This window comes from Fundulus heteroclitus, chromosome 18, assembly GCF_011125445.2.
Source record: "Fundulus heteroclitus isolate FHET01 chromosome 18, MU-UCD_Fhet_4.1, whole genome shotgun sequence".
In the NCBI taxonomy this organism is placed as follows: Eukaryota; Metazoa; Chordata; class Actinopteri; order Cyprinodontiformes; family Fundulidae; genus Fundulus; species Fundulus heteroclitus.
The window spans coordinates 14,146,929-14,165,004 of NC_046378.1; the positions used below are offsets into that span (position 1 = coordinate 14,146,929).

Genomic DNA, 18,076 nt, shown 5'->3' on the forward strand with positions numbered 1-18,076 from the left:
TACATTTACTTGAGTAACTTTTTGAACAAAATGCACTTTTAGTAGTTTTATTGCACTGTATGTAATACTTTTACTTGAGTAATATTCTTTAAACAAAGTTGATACTCTTACTTGAGTAGAATTTCTGGCTACTCTACCCACCGTGAGTAACTTCTTCACTGAATAAAAAACAGACTTGTTTTAACCAAAAATGCTCCAGAGAGACACACCTATAGTTTATTTTTAAAGTGAGACTTCTTGTTTTTTTCACAAGCTTTGTAGTTTATATATAATTTTCTATCTGCTGAGATCTTTACTTCATTTGGAGGTCAAGTGAACGAACAGTAAACGCCATATTGTCATCGGAAGTACAGTACTTTCAATTCAATTCAATTTTATTTATATTGCGCCAATTCATGAAACATGTCATCTCGAGGCTCTTTACAAAGTCAAAATCAGTCAGATTATACAGATTGGTCAAAAATGTCCTATATATACTTTGCATTGGTCTAACACGCTGTAAATACATTAACTGCTGTTTTATTTATAAGTATTGGTTTAATGCGTGTTATGTCGAAAAACAAATCAGAAAAGTGTTTGTCCTGTCTGAATTTTTTATTTTGTAATTGTTCATTTTTAGATTTTTATTTTAGTCTTTAAAATACCAGAACTTGTCCTTTGTATTTTTGTCTGTCCAACTGCATCATTTTTAAATATTAAATCAGAAGTTATGATTAGTTACTTGGTACTTGAGTAGCCTACTGAATAGTTTTTCACTTATACTTGAGTGATTTCTTAGCTGGCCACTTTTTACTTTTACTTAAGCATAAATAGGTTAAATTAGAGCTACTCTTATTATGTACTCTACCCACCTCCGTATATTGGATGCAGTACACCTGGGGTGAACAGCGGGGGGGCTGCGGAGCTTTTTAGCCCCGGTTCGTTTTTATAGTGAATACGGCCCTGTTTTAAATGTAAAATGACAGAGCAGCAGGCTGCCTCTGTGTATGCGCGCCTTTCTCCGCGTCATCCTGGTAAACAGCCTCCAAAATGAATGAGCTGATGCGCCTGGCAGGATAAAACTTATCCACGTCCACGCGTGGCCGCATCTAAAAACCGCGAGTGAACTATTCGCGGCAGAAATGTCAGAGGTATTTGACCATCCTCCAGCATCTGTCTGATAATTTTCCTTGTGTGGTGCTGGGGGGGGGGGGGGTGAAACGTGAGCGTCACGGCGCTCACTCCTCCTCCTCCTCTTCCTCCTCCTCCTCCTCCTCCTCGGTGTCTCCGCCGGACTGAAGTCCCTCATGAGCGGCTCTCAAACTTCAGTGTGGAGCCAGAAAGCGGAGGAAGAGGCGGCTCTGGAGCGGATAAGAACCACACGGACTCTCCTTCTCTCTTTATTTCCCCGCTCGGATCGGAGGATTTAGTCCCCGCTTTTTTCGGGGGTCTCTGTCGGACTGATCACCGAAGTTTCCCCCGGCGGTGTTACGGACCCGTTTCTCGGCTTTCTCTCGGATTAATCTGCGGACATTAGGACTGTGTCCCCCCCACCGTGCGCAAGCAGCTGTTGTCTCTCTCTTTTTTTGTTTATTTCCCGGAGGGATTTTTTTTTATTTTCATTTTTTATTTTTGTTGCAGTCATGTGGAAATAACGGGGACCGCTCCGTCTCTTCCCGACATTTTCATGCGTATTCCTGAAGAACCCGGACTGATCACGCTTCCCAGTTGAGAACCACCAGCATGGATGGTTGTCCGCTGCAGGTGGCGGTGCTCTCCCTGTGCCTCCTGGTCGCCTCCAGCTCCGGCTTTGAGATCGGCTCCTACGACCTGGACCGGGACCGGCCGGCCAAGTGCGAGCCCATCGCGATCCCCATGTGCCAGGGCATCGGCTACAACCTCACCCGGATGCCCAACTTCATGCAGCACGACGACCAGGAGGAGGCCGCCGCCAAGCTGATGGAGTTCGCGCCCCTGGTCAGGTACGGCTGCGACGTGCACCTCCGCTTCTTCCTCTGCTCCCTGTACGCGCCCATGTGCACGGACAAGGTGTCCACCTCCATCCCCGCCTGCAGGCCCATGTGCGAGCAGGCCAGGGAGAAGTGTGCGCCCATCATGGAGCAGTTCAGCTACACCTGGCCCGACTCGCTGGACTGCTCCAAGCTGCCCACCCGGAACGACCCCAACGCCCTGTGCATGGAGGCCCCCGAGAACGAGACCCGGGCGGAGGGCAAGAAGGGCGAGGGCATGCTCCCGGTGGCCCCCAGGCCCCGGCAGCCGGGCGCCGCCGGCTCCCGGGCGCCCGGCGCGGCGGGCTCCTGCGAGAACCCGGACAAGTTCCAGTTCGTGGAGAAGAGCCAGTCGTGCGCCCCGCGCTGCTCGCCGGCCGTGGACGTCTACTGGTCCAGGCAGGACAAGGACTTCGCCTTCATCTGGGTGACCGTGTGGTCCGTGCTGTGCTTCCTGTCCACGGCCTTCACCGTGCTCACCTTCCTCCTGGAGCCCCACCGCTTCCAGTACCCGGAGAGGCCCATCATCTTCCTCTCCATGTGCTACAACGTCTACTCCGTGGCCTTCATCATCCGCTCGGTGGCGGGCGCCGAGAACATCGCCTGCGACCGGGAGCACGGGGAGCCGTACATCATCCAGGAGGGGCTGGAGTCCACCGGCTGCACCATAGTCTTCCTCGTCCTCTACTACTTCGGGATGGCCTCCTCCATCTGGTGGGTCATCCTCACCCTCACCTGGTTCCTGGCGGCGGGGAAGAAGTGGGGCCACGAGGCCATCGAAGCGCACAGCAACTACTTCCACATGGCCGCCTGGGGCATCCCGGCGCTCAAGACCATCATCATCCTCACCATGCGCAAGGTGGCCGGGGACGAGCTGACGGGGCTGTGCTACGTGGGCAGCATGGACTCGGGGGCGCTCACCGGCTTCGTCCTCATCCCGCTCTCCTGCTACCTGGTCATCGGCACGTCCTTCATCCTCACGGGCTTCGTGGCCCTCTTCCACATCCGCAAGGTCATGAAGACGGAGGGCACCAACACGGAGAAGCTGGAGAAGCTGATGGTGAAGATCGGCATCTACTCCATCCTGTACACGGTGCCGGCCACCTGCGTCATCGTCTGCTACTTCTACGAGAGGCTCAACATGGACTACTGGAAGCTGAGGGGCCTGCAGACGAAGTGCGGCGCCTTCGGGGGCCCCGCCGGCGACTGCTCGCTGCACACGTCCGTGCCCACGGTGGCCGTGTTCATGCTGAAGATCTTCATGTCGCTGGTGGTGGGCATCACCAGCGGCGTGTGGGTGTGGAGCTCCAAGACGCTGCAGACCTGGCAGGGCCTGTGCAGCAGGAAGCTGGCGGACAGGACTAGTGGGAGGAAGCCGTGCGGCGGCGTGAACTGCGGCAGCACGCACTGCCACTACAAGTCCCCCGCCGTGGTCCTGCACATGGCCAAGACGGACCCGCACGCGGACAGCCCCACGCACGTGTGACGGAAATGGAGGAGATGGAGGAGTTGCTGTAAAAGACTTGAGCTGAGCTGTTTGGGTACCTGCGTGCCAAAGGGCCACACAGGTTCCCTCTAAGCAGCATTCAAGCGGCGCATAAAGGGAAATGTTCAGTATTCTTGCCCATATTTTCTCATTCATATCGTTCTCCGGGTTTTTTTTTTTGTTTGTTTGTTTGTTGCGAAGCGTAAATATATCAATATGTATGCACATACTGCAACATGGGAGGATTGGGGGGGGATGCGTTTGTGTGTTTTCCTCTCTTGAGAGTGTCACGAGTATCTGTGTAAATCTGTAAAAAAAAAAAATGGTTTATTTATTGTAAATATATTTAATTTAAAGCCCACCTTGGTTCTCGCGGGAGTTGTTTTAGTTACATGCTTTAAAAAGGGTAAAGGGAAATAAAGTGCCTTTTATAAATAATAATAATAATAATAATAAAAAAGAAATTTAGTCTAATAAATCTGTGGCGTTTTACGTTGAACTGTCTTGTGTGTCCCGGTGATTATTTTAAGCATCTTAAGGATTTTCAGTGCCAATGCAGGATCATCTTTTCTCTTCTTTTCTTTTTTTTTTTTTTTCAATCGGTCTCAGATATTTAGGCTATTACTTATTTATTTATTTTAAATGTGGGACTCCCTCGGCGCTTGCGCTCGTCTTCCCAGCCGAACCCAGGGGCGTCCTCGTCAATGATCCTCAAAGAGAATCGCTGATGAATGGAGTGACAAACCGTGGCAGGCATTACCGTTTGCGTCATCGGCTTTAAAAAAAACAAAAAAAAAACACGCAGCAGCACTTCGAGGAGGAATATATTTAATTAATGGCTGTTTTAATCCTTTTCCTCGGAGTCAGTGTTGTTGCCCCCTCTCCTCTCCTCTCCTCTCTCCTCTCTGCTCCATTTGATCGTCGCTCAAAACACTCTGCACTTTGATCTGAGAGCGCAAAATCTAAAGTGGATTTCAGACTTATTGCACGGTTTCACTGACAGCTTTAAGTTCAGTACTGATGGACTATTAGCTGAACGCTCAGGGGTCAAACGCCGACCCGCGGCTCCAGGGATATCTGACACAGATTAGCGGGATTCCACTTCTGCGGATGGTTTTGTTTGGCGAGAACAACTCACCTTGACGCCCTGCAGACATTCACCACACGGCGGTAAATAACGACCCGCCTGATTCAGGGGAGAGGAATGTCAAACATTATTTTCATTAAGCAAGTAAAGTCGGGTTTTTATAAAGCACGAGAGCCACCGTGTCCTCAGTTGGGCCATAAAAGAGGGAAAATAAATAGCTTTTTGCATTAGGGCGCCGCAGAGCCAACACAAATTGCAGCCCCTTCTGCACCAGGTTGCTTTACTGCTTTAGAGCGTTTGACAGCAGCGTGGCTGGTTGTTTATTGTGCCGGCCTGCGATTGCATACTTTGTCACCACCTCCCCAGCAGCAGCAGCAGCACATCATGGCAGTCAGCTTGGAAAAAAAAAAAGAGAGAGAGAAAGAAAGAGAGAGAGAGAGAGAAGCTGAACTGTGACCAGGAGCGTGTTGTGGTTGCATCAGCAGGGGGTGAAAGCGGCCAGGGTTGCTCGCTGACATCTGCAGAGGTTAAAAAGGTGTTTGGTTTTTCAGTTTTTCCACGGCTACTGTTTCATTTCGAGACTTGTGGAGTGCACGTCCAAAAAAGCACGAACACTGCAAAAGTAGAACACAATATAAGATTTTTTTTTCTTGAAATGAGAGTATTTTGTCCTTGATTTGAGCAGGTAAATGAGATTATTTGCTAGTGGAATAAGATTTTTGCACTTAAAATAGGAACAACTCATCTCCATCATCTTATTTCAAGTGAAGTATATCTAATTATCTTATTTTAGGGGTAAAAATACTCATTCCATTGGCAAGTAATCTCATATACCTGCTCAAATCAAGGACAAATACATTCATTTCAAGAAAATTTTACTTATTTTTAGTGAAGGGCGACCCGAATATGTTGTCAGCAGTACAGGACGTCTTCACATGGAAGTTATTTTTTATTTTTATTTTCAAACACATCAAAACATTCTGTTAATCCATAGCAACTCAAAAACAAGCAATGTGAAACCCTAGATGCTTTTTGCGAGTTATGGGAGAAGTTTGATGCCAAAAAAAAGCATGTAAGCCACTTGTTTAATCTTTAGCAGTGAGTTGAAATTTAAAGGTTTGCCTTACTCTGTGTTTGAAAGCTTGATCTCAAAGGTTACCGAAGGCTAAAGCTGCCAACTAAAGATAGCAGAGGATAAAGTGCAGTTTTCCTCCTCGAAGGGAACTGGGACTGAAATATAACAAGGCTTTTCTACGTTTTGTCACTTTTAAAGAGCGCATGCTTTAATATATTGAGATTCCTGTGGAGGTAAAATCTACACTGTCGTCAAAGTTCTTACAAATACACAACTGGAAGGTGAATTCATCCCCAAAATTAAGTCCTTGCAACCACCTGTGTATGATTTATAAATCCAGCTGAAGGCCTCAGAGGTTTTGCTGGAGAACTTTAGTGAGCAAACAGCATCAAACAGACCAAGGGACACAGCAGACAGGTCAGGGGAAGGTTATACGGAGACGCATTTAAAGCAGAACTGGGCTATAAAACATAAGCCAAAGCTTCAACATGTCCCAGAGCGCTTTACAATCCATCATTCGAGGACAAAGTATGGTAGAACTGCCTGCAATGAAAGGAGGGCATTAATTAGGGAAGGTCCATGGTAGCTCTGGAGGAGCTGCACAGCCCAGGTGGGAGAATCTGTTGAGGGGACATTTGTTAGTTCTGCGCACCACAAATCGGACCTTTCTGGTAGACTGACAGGAGTAAAGCCATCATTGGAAGCACGCTTTGATCTGTCCTGTGTGTCAAACGCTGTGAGGCGGACATGGGAGAGGTATAAGCTACATGCAACCAAAATAAATATGGGGAGAAAACAAGTTTGATGGGGAGATGGAGGAGCGATCTTGGAAGAAAAACAACTTTTAGAGGGTACAAAACAGCTAGGGGCTTCCAGCAGGACAACAACCCTGAAAATACAGCCATCCACAATGGCTTTGATCAAAACACATCCACATGTGTCTTAAAATGGCCTAGTCAAAGTCCAGCTCAGAATTCTGATAAAACTTTTAAATTGCTGATCACAGATCCTCTCCAGTCAACCTAACTGAGCTTTAGCTGTTTTGCACAGATGAACGGGCAAACAAGCTGTCTACAGCAAAACTTGGATCTACGCAGCAGTGGCTCAAACGCACATCCCAGATTAATCCTTTAAAAAAAAACGGTGAATCCTTTTCCTTCCGCTTCACCACCGTGCGCCGCCGCGTGTCGGTCTATCTCATAAAATCCTAACAGAACATAATGACGGTTGTGGTCATAAAGTGACAAAATGCACTTCTGCAAAGCTCCGCAGTTACTTTCCGTCAGTGGATCCTTCACGTCTTCGGTCGTGAATCCACCACATTTCCAGCCGCCGTCGATTTGCAGCGGCCGACTTAACCAGAAATTACTTCTTCCCCATCGTTTTGGCAGAACAAGACCTGGGCAGCTACCAGCCGCCCCCTCCTTTTTTTCTCTCTCTTCATTACTCGGGCTTTAATTTTTTTTTTTTTGCAGAGACGTCGTCCACAGCCTGGCAGGAGCACAGTGCGTGTCCTGGACTCTGACACCGGATCACATTTAACCATTATAAAGGGGGGCTGTTATGGTTGGAGGGCACCCCGCTCGCAGCCGTGAGCCTCGGCTGGCTGCGTTCTCGCCCACATGTTCCAGTTCATGGACGCCGCCTGAACAGGAAGTGGGTTTACACTCCAGCGGCGTGACCCGGGGGAGGCCGAGCACTTGCTGCGTGAGACAGACGGGCCCTGCTCACCTGTGCCGAGCTGATTAGATAGCCAGAGGAGTGGTCTGTTTTCTTTGACCTCTCGCCCGCCCTCAGCGTTTCTCGCTTGCTTCTCAGCGTCTCTTCCTGGTATTGCTGAATATGAATAAGGAATTGGTTGTTATCGCAGCAAAAAGGATGTCTTTTTTTTTTTTTGTTTAGTTGTGTGTTATTTTGACTTTTCCCCGCTCCTCGCGTCTGAATCCTATCGCTGCATTTTCCAGGTCAGCGGCGGCTATTTTTAGCTCCTTTCATTCACAGAGGAGCGGAATCACGCGGCACGGCGCTTCAGATGGAGGCAAGAAAAAAGGAAAGCTCGTGGCAAAATCGGAGTTTGTTTTGAACTGCGGTTCTATTGGCGCCAGAAATGTGCATGCTGGGAAAAAAAAAACACACACACACCTGGGGTCAGTAGTGCATGGCCATACACAACCAATGAGCACCGGGCTTTGTTTTAAAGAAGACCCCACCCCTCCAGTAACTTCCAATTTCAGGAGTAGAGTAAAGCTCAGTCTCGCTCCAGAGGTTTAGTTTGGCTGAGTTTCCGAGCTGTTTTTCTTCTCCTCTGGCTCAGGAGGTTAAATAGTGTCAGAGTCACTGAGCAGCAACTTTGTCTGAGCCAAAAGGCAGCCTACTCCCTGAAAAGGCAACACTTCCCCCCCCCCCCTCTACCCTTCAGGCTTTCTCAGAACTTCTTTAATTGTGCCCACCGTTACCCCCGGGGAACGCTTCTCGTCTGCCGGGGCCGTGCAGGAACTGCGGCGTTTATGCAGGATTTGGGAAGTTTATCTCTGATTAGACACGTAAAAAAAAAAGAAAAAATGGGGCGTGAAAACACCTCAACGCTTATCCCGCTTTGGGCTGCTGACACCGTGTTTTTCTGTCCGCTGAGGAGAAATCCCTTCATCTGGTCACGGCTCTGATTAAAGGCGATCATTATGGCATCAATGTGCCTCCCTCGTACACTGAAAAGCCCTGCCCACCCCTGAGGGTAAAAAAAAAAAAAAAAAACAGGGAAAATAAAGCATCCTTCATTACCCTGCCCTCCCTCTTTCTACAGCCCCCCCACCCTTGAGCACTATCCCTTTCCTGGGCTGTTTTGATGTGTAAATGAGCACATTGAAAACCTGCAGGCCTCCAAAGAGATGCTTTCCATGAAAATGCCCCGGTCGGAGAGAGAGCACCAGAGTTCACACAACTCGCCACTCCTCACAGGCCGACTGCCGGTCCGCCACCGTCGCCTCTCCTGTCAGGGCGAAGACGTACACGCACACACACCCACGCCGTGCACGTGTATCCCCACTCATCTTTAGACAGACAATGTCATTTACACGGTGACCCCGCGAGAAGAACCTGCCCCCCAAAAGGCGAAGACACGCCAAAGGTTTGGGGTTTGCAGACACTTGGTTACAGTGCAGAGGTGAAAGCTGATAATATTTAAACGCTGAAATCGTTCCGCAGCGATGATCAAGCCCAGACAGATGCTGGGATCCTTTTGTACCCGTACAACGAGGACAAGGGTGACCATGAGGGGACGGATTTTTGTTGGAGTGTTGCCCGTCTGTTTTTGAAAATAGCTGTATAGCAGCTGATTGTATTTAATTTCCCACTTTAATGGGATTTTCAGACTATTATTTCACTGATCTCATCCAAATGGAAAAACCCTAGTTGCAATAAAGCCTCATTATTGGATAGTTTGCGCAACAGGCAACCAATAAATACTGAGTGATGGTATGCAAAGGTATGTTAAACTCATTTAAAACAAATCTACAACAACAAAGGTAGATATGCAGCATCAGTGTGTTTTCCTTTTGAAGTACTCTCTAATAGCCATCATTAACATATTTCATGTTTGGAGCGTGAGGCAGGGGTTTCCAAAGTGTGGCCCGGGGGCCATTTGTGGCCCCTGCGCTGATTTTGTGCGGCCCTCCTACTGAATTTCAAGAAAGATTTGGCCAACCAGCGCTGGTGGCTTTTTGCAGATGGAAACTTTTTATCTTTAATGAGAGTAAATATATTATAGACAAGTGAAGATCTTACAGTTGAATGTTTAATTGAATGTTTGGTAGAACACAAAACATTTGTCTTTTAACAAGCACACTTTTTACATTCACTTTAATTTCATAGTAAATAGGGCGACGCTTACTTAAATGCAGACTTTGGTGCATTAAAATCTGATTGGAATTAATTTAATAAAAATCAGGCTATATAAAGTTTAATATCTTAAAATTATCACATTTTGTTGGGCAGGGTTAGTATTTTTGGTTATGTTATTCATTTTTGTTAATGTTTTGGCCGCCGTGTGCTTTCGATTTAACAATTTTGGCCCAATAGCCGAAAAGTTTGGACACCGCTGATCTAGGAGGATGACAACGCGGATTTGGCCTGGAAAACAGACAACTTGTCTGTGTAGCGTAAGCCTCGCTTGTAAGATTTAAAAGAACTATTTCTAGAAACTTTAACGACTGGAGTCAGATTCTTGCAGCTACTCTTATCCGGCACAGTAATGGCAATTCTTTAACAGCTTGTTCTGCAGAACACGTTGTCTATGACACTTTATACAAATCAAATACAAATAAAAACGGATTATTTAGATTTTTTTTTGTCCACGTTCTTCACTTGTCTCTAATTTCTTTTTTTTTTTTGTTTTTGTTTTTTTATTTCTGTCCTTTGATCAATAAGAAGATGACAGGGAGGCAAAGCTTCCCCCGTCTGTCTGGCCTTCTGCCTGTAGCTGACGCGGAGATGAAACGGCGCGCAGAAGGAGGTTCCACCACTCGCTGGCGTTCTCTGAAGCCAACGGTACCGCTGTGATCACTGCTAATCTGCTTTGCCACTCTGTTGCCACCTCCTTAGATTCACTCATCCCATTTCCAGTAGTAATCGCAGCCTCTTCCCTACTCCATGCTAATTAGGCTCCGTCAGGATCTCAGAAGTCGTCCCTTTGGTGTTGTGCAGTAAAAAGTGAGATCCCTCTCTGAGCAGGAGGTCAGCCGCGGCGAGCGTTTATTTGAGGGTTAAATCCCAGCACGGCTTTCATCGCGCTGTTATGTTGCACGATCAGAGGCTTGGGATTATATAGGTCAGACGTTGGGGAGTGAGAGCACCCCTTTTGTAGCTGCCATTTTTATTCAGTTGCTAGGCAGCACCCGCTCTAATCTCTTGTACCAAAGAGTGTCTCCCCAGAGAAAAAGAGAGGGAGCAGGAGTTACAAAGGATGAAAAAAATGTGAAAAAAAAGCATCAACAAAGAACACAGGCCCATGAAACGAGGGGGGTGCTTTTAGAGACAATACAAAGGGAGGGAAAGTGGGCCGGGGGGGGTGTGTGTGTGTGTGGGGGGGGGGGGGATCTAAGCTTGGCCCTGAAACTACCTTTGGCCCTCCTGAAAATGTTTAAACCTCCCTAGTTTCATTGAGTGAATACATAAAAGATCACACGACTCCGTCAGCAGTTCAGTGTCAACATCTAAATCTGCTCCCAAACGTTCCTGAACAAAAGAGTCTTTTGAGAACAGCTCTGATGCAAGCTGTCTGACAACAGGTACCGAAATGGATCAGAACTGCTGTGGATTCAGAGGTCAGGTCTGGGAAGACGGTCTGCTGTCACAGTCCTGCTGCTGCTGCTGCTGCTCCCCCATCCTAAATGTGCTCATGTCACGCTCCTTCATCAAAGACTCACCCCTCAGCTCTGTGTTCTCAAAAAGGAGGCACTTCCCTCATCCCCCCACGTCCTGATCCTCCCCTCCCACCCCAGCCCCAGGCTCAGAAAGGATCTACTATTCACATCTTTTGATTTAGAGTTTTGAAGTTTGCTCTCGTCTACCTTTTCCCTCTTCTTTTTTTTTTTTTTTTTGTATCATGCTGAACGTTTTGGTTCTTGAAGTTTCCAGATAATGCGCTCTTTGCAAGCTTGGCACCGCAGCTCTGCTGACTCTGATGCTGCGCTACATTTGTGTCAGGTTTTTTTGGTAATTTGGTTTTTGCAAAAACAAAGAAGTGAAAAGAAATTTATTTTGGAAAATCAACACATCTTTGATGAGGCAGAAAACGTATGTCTGTAGACATAAAATGAAGCTATGGCCTACAATGGACAATTAATTAGCATTTTATGATAAAGACAACAAAAAAAAAAACAAATACATTTGGGAAAACTTCCATTTTAGTTTTTGTCATGTTTGTTTTCAATCCAGATAACAAACTGTTTGTGAAATAGTACTTCTGAAAGAATGTACACTTTTTATCTGGGGGTGCATAGCATTAGTCCGACAACCCAATAGTTCGACAACCCTACCCCTAACCCGACAACCTAAGGCACAAGTCATGACCGTTCTGTCTAATGTGGGAAAAGTTTAGTTTTCTTCGCCATTCACTCACCATGAAGTTCAATCTAATGCCATCAGAGAGATACAGAAAAGATGTATTTGGGCATAGGCCTGGCGCATGAATCTTGTCAAGGTATAGGCCTGCTAAGAACCAATATTAAAAACCAAGCTCATTTTTTTCATCTTGAAACTGGGTTGTCGGCAGTGGCGGTTCTAGACCAAATTTTCCAGGGGGGCCAAGGTGGGGCCAGTGTTTTTTCACAGGGGCACAGAACAAAAAACTTAAAAAACGTTAAAATGGCAACATTAAACTGTGTAATAATATTAAGTGAGCCACGTGTGGCTCTGGAAGTGCAGGTTAAAGACCCCTGATCTAGCAGTTGAAAACTTTGCCCCCATCTCAATACAGCTAAAGCTAAACGTGAAACATCTTAAGTTTTAAATTCTTTTTAGAGTAAAACTGTATAGGTAAAAAATAAAATTGGTCAAAGTGAGCAATCAGTTATGGTTTCTTTGCCATTGCAAATAATTATGAGAAGTGTATTTAATATCATGTCTTTAGTACAGGGGCCAGAACAATTCTACAGGGGCCCCTGTTGGCCCCTGTCCAGAACCGCCCCTGGTTGTCGGACTAATGGGTCATCCGACGATATCAGACTAATGGGTTGTCGGACTATTGGGCAGACCCCTTCATCTGGTTCTGCACTTATGTTAGCGCACACTTAGCTAACCTGCTTGCTAACTTCGTACAGCCAACCAAAGCCCTCTCCATTCATGTTTTTTAATGTCTAAGTCAGACTATCCACTGATTCATGTAGCTCTAGGACAGGGGTCACTAACATGGTTCCCGTGGGCACCAGGTAGCCCCCAAGGACCACATGTGGTGCCATCAAGCCCGTTCTAAAACTAGCACAAGCCTCCAGTGAGCTGCATCTAAAATTTTATTTTAGTCTGTTGCTCTACTTTTGTAATCACACTTACATTTATATAGATTTAATGATAAAAAAAAGCATTGCAAATATGTTTATTGGTGAGCACTGACCCTTTCTAGCTCAAAGGTCAGTACTGGTAGCCCTTCGTGTGACACAGTACCGATGAAGTAGCTCTCAGTTTCAGCCCCCTGCTCTAGAATATGCTTTAACATGTTGCTAACTGAATCTGTGGTGCTACTATTAACAGATAATTGTTAACCTGTATTGCTAATTATAGCTAGCCTCCTCACTGAGCAGTGAGCACTAAAAGTGAGTCTTTCTGGAGTTTTTTTTCCAAGCAACAGGGTTCATGTGGAAGTAACATCAGCCTGAACTAGGAAAATGTTGACGAGCAAAAGCAAAGAGATAGTGAGATCATCTACAGGCCTTTAAGGGACATTCTATGCAATGTATTTCTATACATTTGCTTAGATGTTTAATTTTCATCCTTTTCTCCCAAAAAAACATATGTAGCTTGGAGGAAAAGGTCACTGGTTTTAATGAATACCATGTTAGTATTGTATTAGTATGGTTAATTTAAAATATAATTCCCAAATAAAACTATATTTAGTGATTTGATCGTGTTTTGATTGTCCATTAAGAAACATCATGACTTGAATGGAGGGCTATGAAAGTAAGGCAGGGATGTTTAAACCTCCAAAGAGTGCTAGTGTTACATCCAGCTCAACTTTTGTCTTTAAAACTGCACGTATGCAATAACTGGAAATGGGTTTTTCTACCATCCTGTCGAGGAATCTTGTGGAGGAAAACCCACTCGTCTTTGCAGAGTTAAATTCAAAATTTCACCACTTAATTGTGGTGAAATTAAAATAAGTCCCGACTTTTAATAGGTGAATCCAAGATCTTCATTTTGTGTTCCAGTTATTCAGAAGTGGACTTGCTATTGGGCTTTTGGTCATTGTCATCGCTTAAGGTATCACCAAAAGATTGCGTCACATTTACCTTCAGAAATTTCTGGCAGATTGAGTTCCTGGCCCCATCAATTACTGCAAGTCGTCCAGGTATGACGCAGCAAAGCAGGAATCATTAGACTTGAACTTCCATGTTTCTCTTTCAGTATGATGTTCTTTTTCCTGAAACACTGTTGGTTATACACCAAATGCAACGAGACACATACCTTCCAAAAAGTTCCACTTTTGTGGAAGTTCACAAAATAATTTCCCAAATATCTTGGGGATAATCAAGGTATCATTTTAGTCAGAAAGTGCTTTATGTTATTTCGGGTCAGCAGTGGTTTTGGTCTGCTTGTTTCTGAATCATTAACGATGACCTGCGTCTGAGGCCAACTAAAGACGACTGCCTCACAGAGGGGCAACGTCATCTTAAAATATTCAGATGTAACGGAGGTGATTCATTGGTCACTGTTGGAACCAAGCTCTAGTTGGCAGTCCGGTCACACATGAAAGCAACCTTTCTTCCTTTAATATTAATAACAACCAAGGCGAGGGTTTTGGACAGGAAGACATAGAAGGTACAACGCCACCGCTCAACCATCAGACAGCTTAAGTAGAGTTTATTCAAAAAGAGTGAGTAAGATGGTCCTCAGTGAAAACTTCTTAAACTATTACTGCGGCTGAATCATCCAGAGCATCCAGACCAACTGAGTCAGTGTGTAATACTGAGCAAACCCACTAAAGACTGCCAACACTGCTGAATGAACAGGACCAACTTCTCTTAACTAATTTTCAAAAAGCAGAGGGAAAAAAATTACAGTATTGATTTGAGTGCTGGAGCTTTCCTTAGAGTGAGATTAATCTGGACAGAGTAAGAGAGTGAGGAATAGGAGAAACGAGAGTCTCACCCCAAAATAGTGAGAGCTGGCAACCCAGTTTGATGTCCAGTTTAACAAACCTCTGGTCTTAGTGAATATATATATATATATTACAGCAATACACTACATAGCCATGCAGACTAAGGTTAACAATGTGAACATTGTAAAAATATTGATTATCTATATCAATGCTTTTATTTAACTTAAAATCTTCCTGGGCTACTATTTTCAAAGCATTCTTCAACCAGAGCAATTTCCACCTGAAAATACACAACTGAAATAAATCAAGAATAGTTTTAAAAGTATCAGGTTTAAATGCAACCTTTTAGAACCAATGTAAAGCTAAGACATAAAATATGTTTCCAGTGAAACCACTATCAGAACTGTTACTTATTATTTGTGATTAAACAAAGACAATTTTTATTTTTTTGAGCCTTCGCCTCAAGTTTTGTTTCTGAATAAAGAGTAAAAAAACATTATGAAAGTCCTTTTAAAAACCTAGGAGACGGCTTAGATTGTATTTATCAACATCCAGACTTTAGCCGCAGTGAATTTCATTAAAAAAAAGAGCATATTTAATCCACAAAGGTTTTAATGTGCCAGGTGCAGCTGTCATTTTGGCACAATCTAGTTAAATGTGCCAAACCAGTACCAAATGTGTTTTTCCACATCATAAAAAGGAATCTGGTCAAATAAATGTGCTGATTTCAAGTGTAGGACTCCTTCTGTATTTGACAGATCCTTTGGGCATGACATTTATGCTTTACATCATCAACTGTGTCCGGAGCAGTTCGTGAAGCTAATCGTGCATCACAGAAATTGAGTCACCTCACAATGTCGGAAATAGACGTGCAAAAGGATGTTGGAAAGGTAAGATTCTTTAGTTTTCAAGGATACCAGCCATGAGGGGCAGAGCAAGAAGCTGTGTCCTGAAGCATTTGTCCAGAAGAGTCCGCCATGTTTGATAGACCTTTAAATGGCATCTTCTGTGTTTAAAGCGCTGTAAAATCAATAGTATTTGTGTGTGAGAGAAAAAAACTATTTCAGCGACTTGTCTTTGAAACATTAAAGCCTCCTCCTTCAAGGAACTACTTTAAAAAAAATTTAAATTTATTTTTCATCGCAAAAATGAATCTGCTATGAATCTTGCAAACTCCACATTTTTAAGACATAGTCTGTGGAAAGTGGGGTATGGTGGGTTGCCCTTTAATTGTTCTTAGTAACATTATTTAAAAAAAAAAATAAGATTGGATTTTTTAAAACGCTTGATAGTATTTACCTGGCAAAATCTAGCGATCAGAGTGAGACGTTGACAGTCATACCTTGAATATCATCGATTGAAACTGTGCAAAAGTCAGAATCCTAATCTTTCTCTGGATGTACAGTACGTGAAGAAATCAAAATAACAAGATGGAGTTGCTCAGTAAATTTCTGCCATCCAAACTATATAATCTTCAAATAAAAAAAGAAAGATTGCTGCCTGATGACTTAATGTAAGAAGAAATATGTATGCCATATTATCATGCATTGGGACATATTTGCAAAGTAGAGTAAAAACCTGAGGTTTTACCAAATACGATTGTTCTGCTTCAAGTATCTGTTCATTGTCTAATTCGCTGAACAACCTGATATTTGCTGCGCATTACGTGCATATGTGATCAGATCGCCAACGAATATTTGTATTGTGTTGATGAGACGGAAAATCCAACGGGACGTTTTGGGGCAGTTCAAACACATTTTGCCAAAAAAACGCTCCTATCATCAATTAAACCCCTTTTTCCGGCCAGTTCTGTTGACTCAGGCTGATCACTGTACATTAGCCAGTCTGTGCAGTAAAGGGAACCAGCTGGGCTCGACGCTCACTCTAACACTGGACCTTTTGTCAGGGTCTCAGCCCCCTACAAGTAAAATAAAAACCTTGTTGTGTGTGTATGTGTGTGTGTGTGTGTGTGTGTGTGAAGTAATCTTTGTGCAGAAGTAGACATTGTTCCTATTGTGGCTTGTCAGAGCTGACACGCCAGGTCCAACACGGTGCTGAATAAACTGTGGTTTGTGTACATTCTGTAATTGTAGGCTGTGGAAAAGGACTGAGGCAACGGTCTGTGATGATCTTGGCGGCCGGTGAGGATTTGGCACGCTGAGCAAGAGCTGGAGCGGCCGTGCTACATGCGGCGCTTTCCCTCAGGATAATAAGTGCTTGTGAAGCAGCGAGGGAGAAAACCTGCACAGTTCAACCTTCCTGTTCACACCCCATCATGCATGAGCTGGCAGGATCCTTGTGTTGTTATGGTCATGAGACATTTCCTGTGTGTGTTTTCTGGGGTTGCATCTGGGCTTGTTTACAGCTCCGGGTAGTGCCTCATTAAGTGGAACATAGTGCTAGGCAGATGTTGGGGGGGTTCCAAGTACCCATTAATGGGGCTAAGTCTGTAGCCCCAAACCAGAGTCCTACTGGGCCAGGTGCTCCTCGCTGCAGTCTGTTTCCAAAACACAAACTGAAACAAGCCTGACTCATTAGAAAAGTGCGCAGCATTTATTTAAAACACCAAATCCTCACTCGGAGCTTCGCATATTTTAGACATGATGTATCAGCTTGAGGGTCGTTTGTGTTCCATCTTCTGGGATTTACTGGAAACATAAAATATATGTTTATGGTCTCATCTGGGCAGAATCGCCGCAAGAAAGAAGTGCAATCGTTTGGTTGCAATCTGTAATCTTCCCACTAGGTGCCACTGCTGCTAAGGCTACGTTCACACTGCGGTGAAAGCTGACACAAATCTGATCTATTTGCCCATACGCAACCCATATGTGAACGGCACAATTTCGATCTTTTCACCCCCCAAAAAATCCAATTTGTGCCACTTCCATATGTGGTACAAATTCGGAAATGTATCAGATATTTTACAAAGCATCCGCAGTCTGAATGGTCACTGTTTTTAATGTCCCTGTCCTTTCTCTCACTACATATCCACACACATTAGTAGCAGTTAGCGCTCCATAAAAGATCGCTGTTAATAGCTGCTTTCTGCTTTCCTTAGTCTTGGTATGATTTGGTCTTCATATTGTTAGCCTCCACTTCTCAACAGATTTCTAATAATAATTATATGATAATAATGAATATTAAACAAGGAGAGATGCTGAATGGTATCCGCATTTGTTTTTTAGACTAAACTTTATTGAACACTTCCAGAAACAGTTACATTCACCATTAAACAGTGCTCCGTGACGTCTCTTTCTGTTATCTGCGAATGCGGGTCTCTTTGCGGTCTTGAACCGTTCAGACAGCCGTATGATGGTGGTCACGTTTAATAATAGTAAGAACAGCCACAGCAAAATAATCAGATTTCAGCAAAAAAAATAAATAAAAAATAAAAAATCGGAATTGAGCATCAAGACCTGCATTTTGAACGTAGTCTTAGAGGCAACGTCCATGAAAAACGATTCAGAATATTGTCTCTGATATTTATTATAGGAACAAATTTTTATTTTGTTGACCTAAAATAAAACACTATCAGAGACAGACCATCGCCATGAACTGGAAACGCAGGGGATGTCTGTCATGTTTAAGGCTTTAAACATTAAAAATGCAGAGCAGAGTTCGGTGAGGGATTTTT

At 44.5% G+C, this 18,076-nt stretch overlaps 1 protein-coding gene across 1 annotated transcript; it reads left to right on the top strand.

Moving 5' to 3' along the window:
• The first annotated feature begins 1,260 nt into the window (after positions 1-1,260).
• On the top strand, positions 1,261-3,797 carry fzd9b (frizzled class receptor 9b). Its single transcript, XM_012859420.3, has one exon. It carries the CDS (start codon positions 1,723-1,725, stop codon positions 3,472-3,474), a length of 1,752 nt encoding a protein of 583 aa, XP_012714874.2. The 5' UTR covers positions 1,261-1,722; the 3' UTR covers positions 3,475-3,797.
• Positions 3,798-18,076: the final 14,279 nt, after the last annotated feature.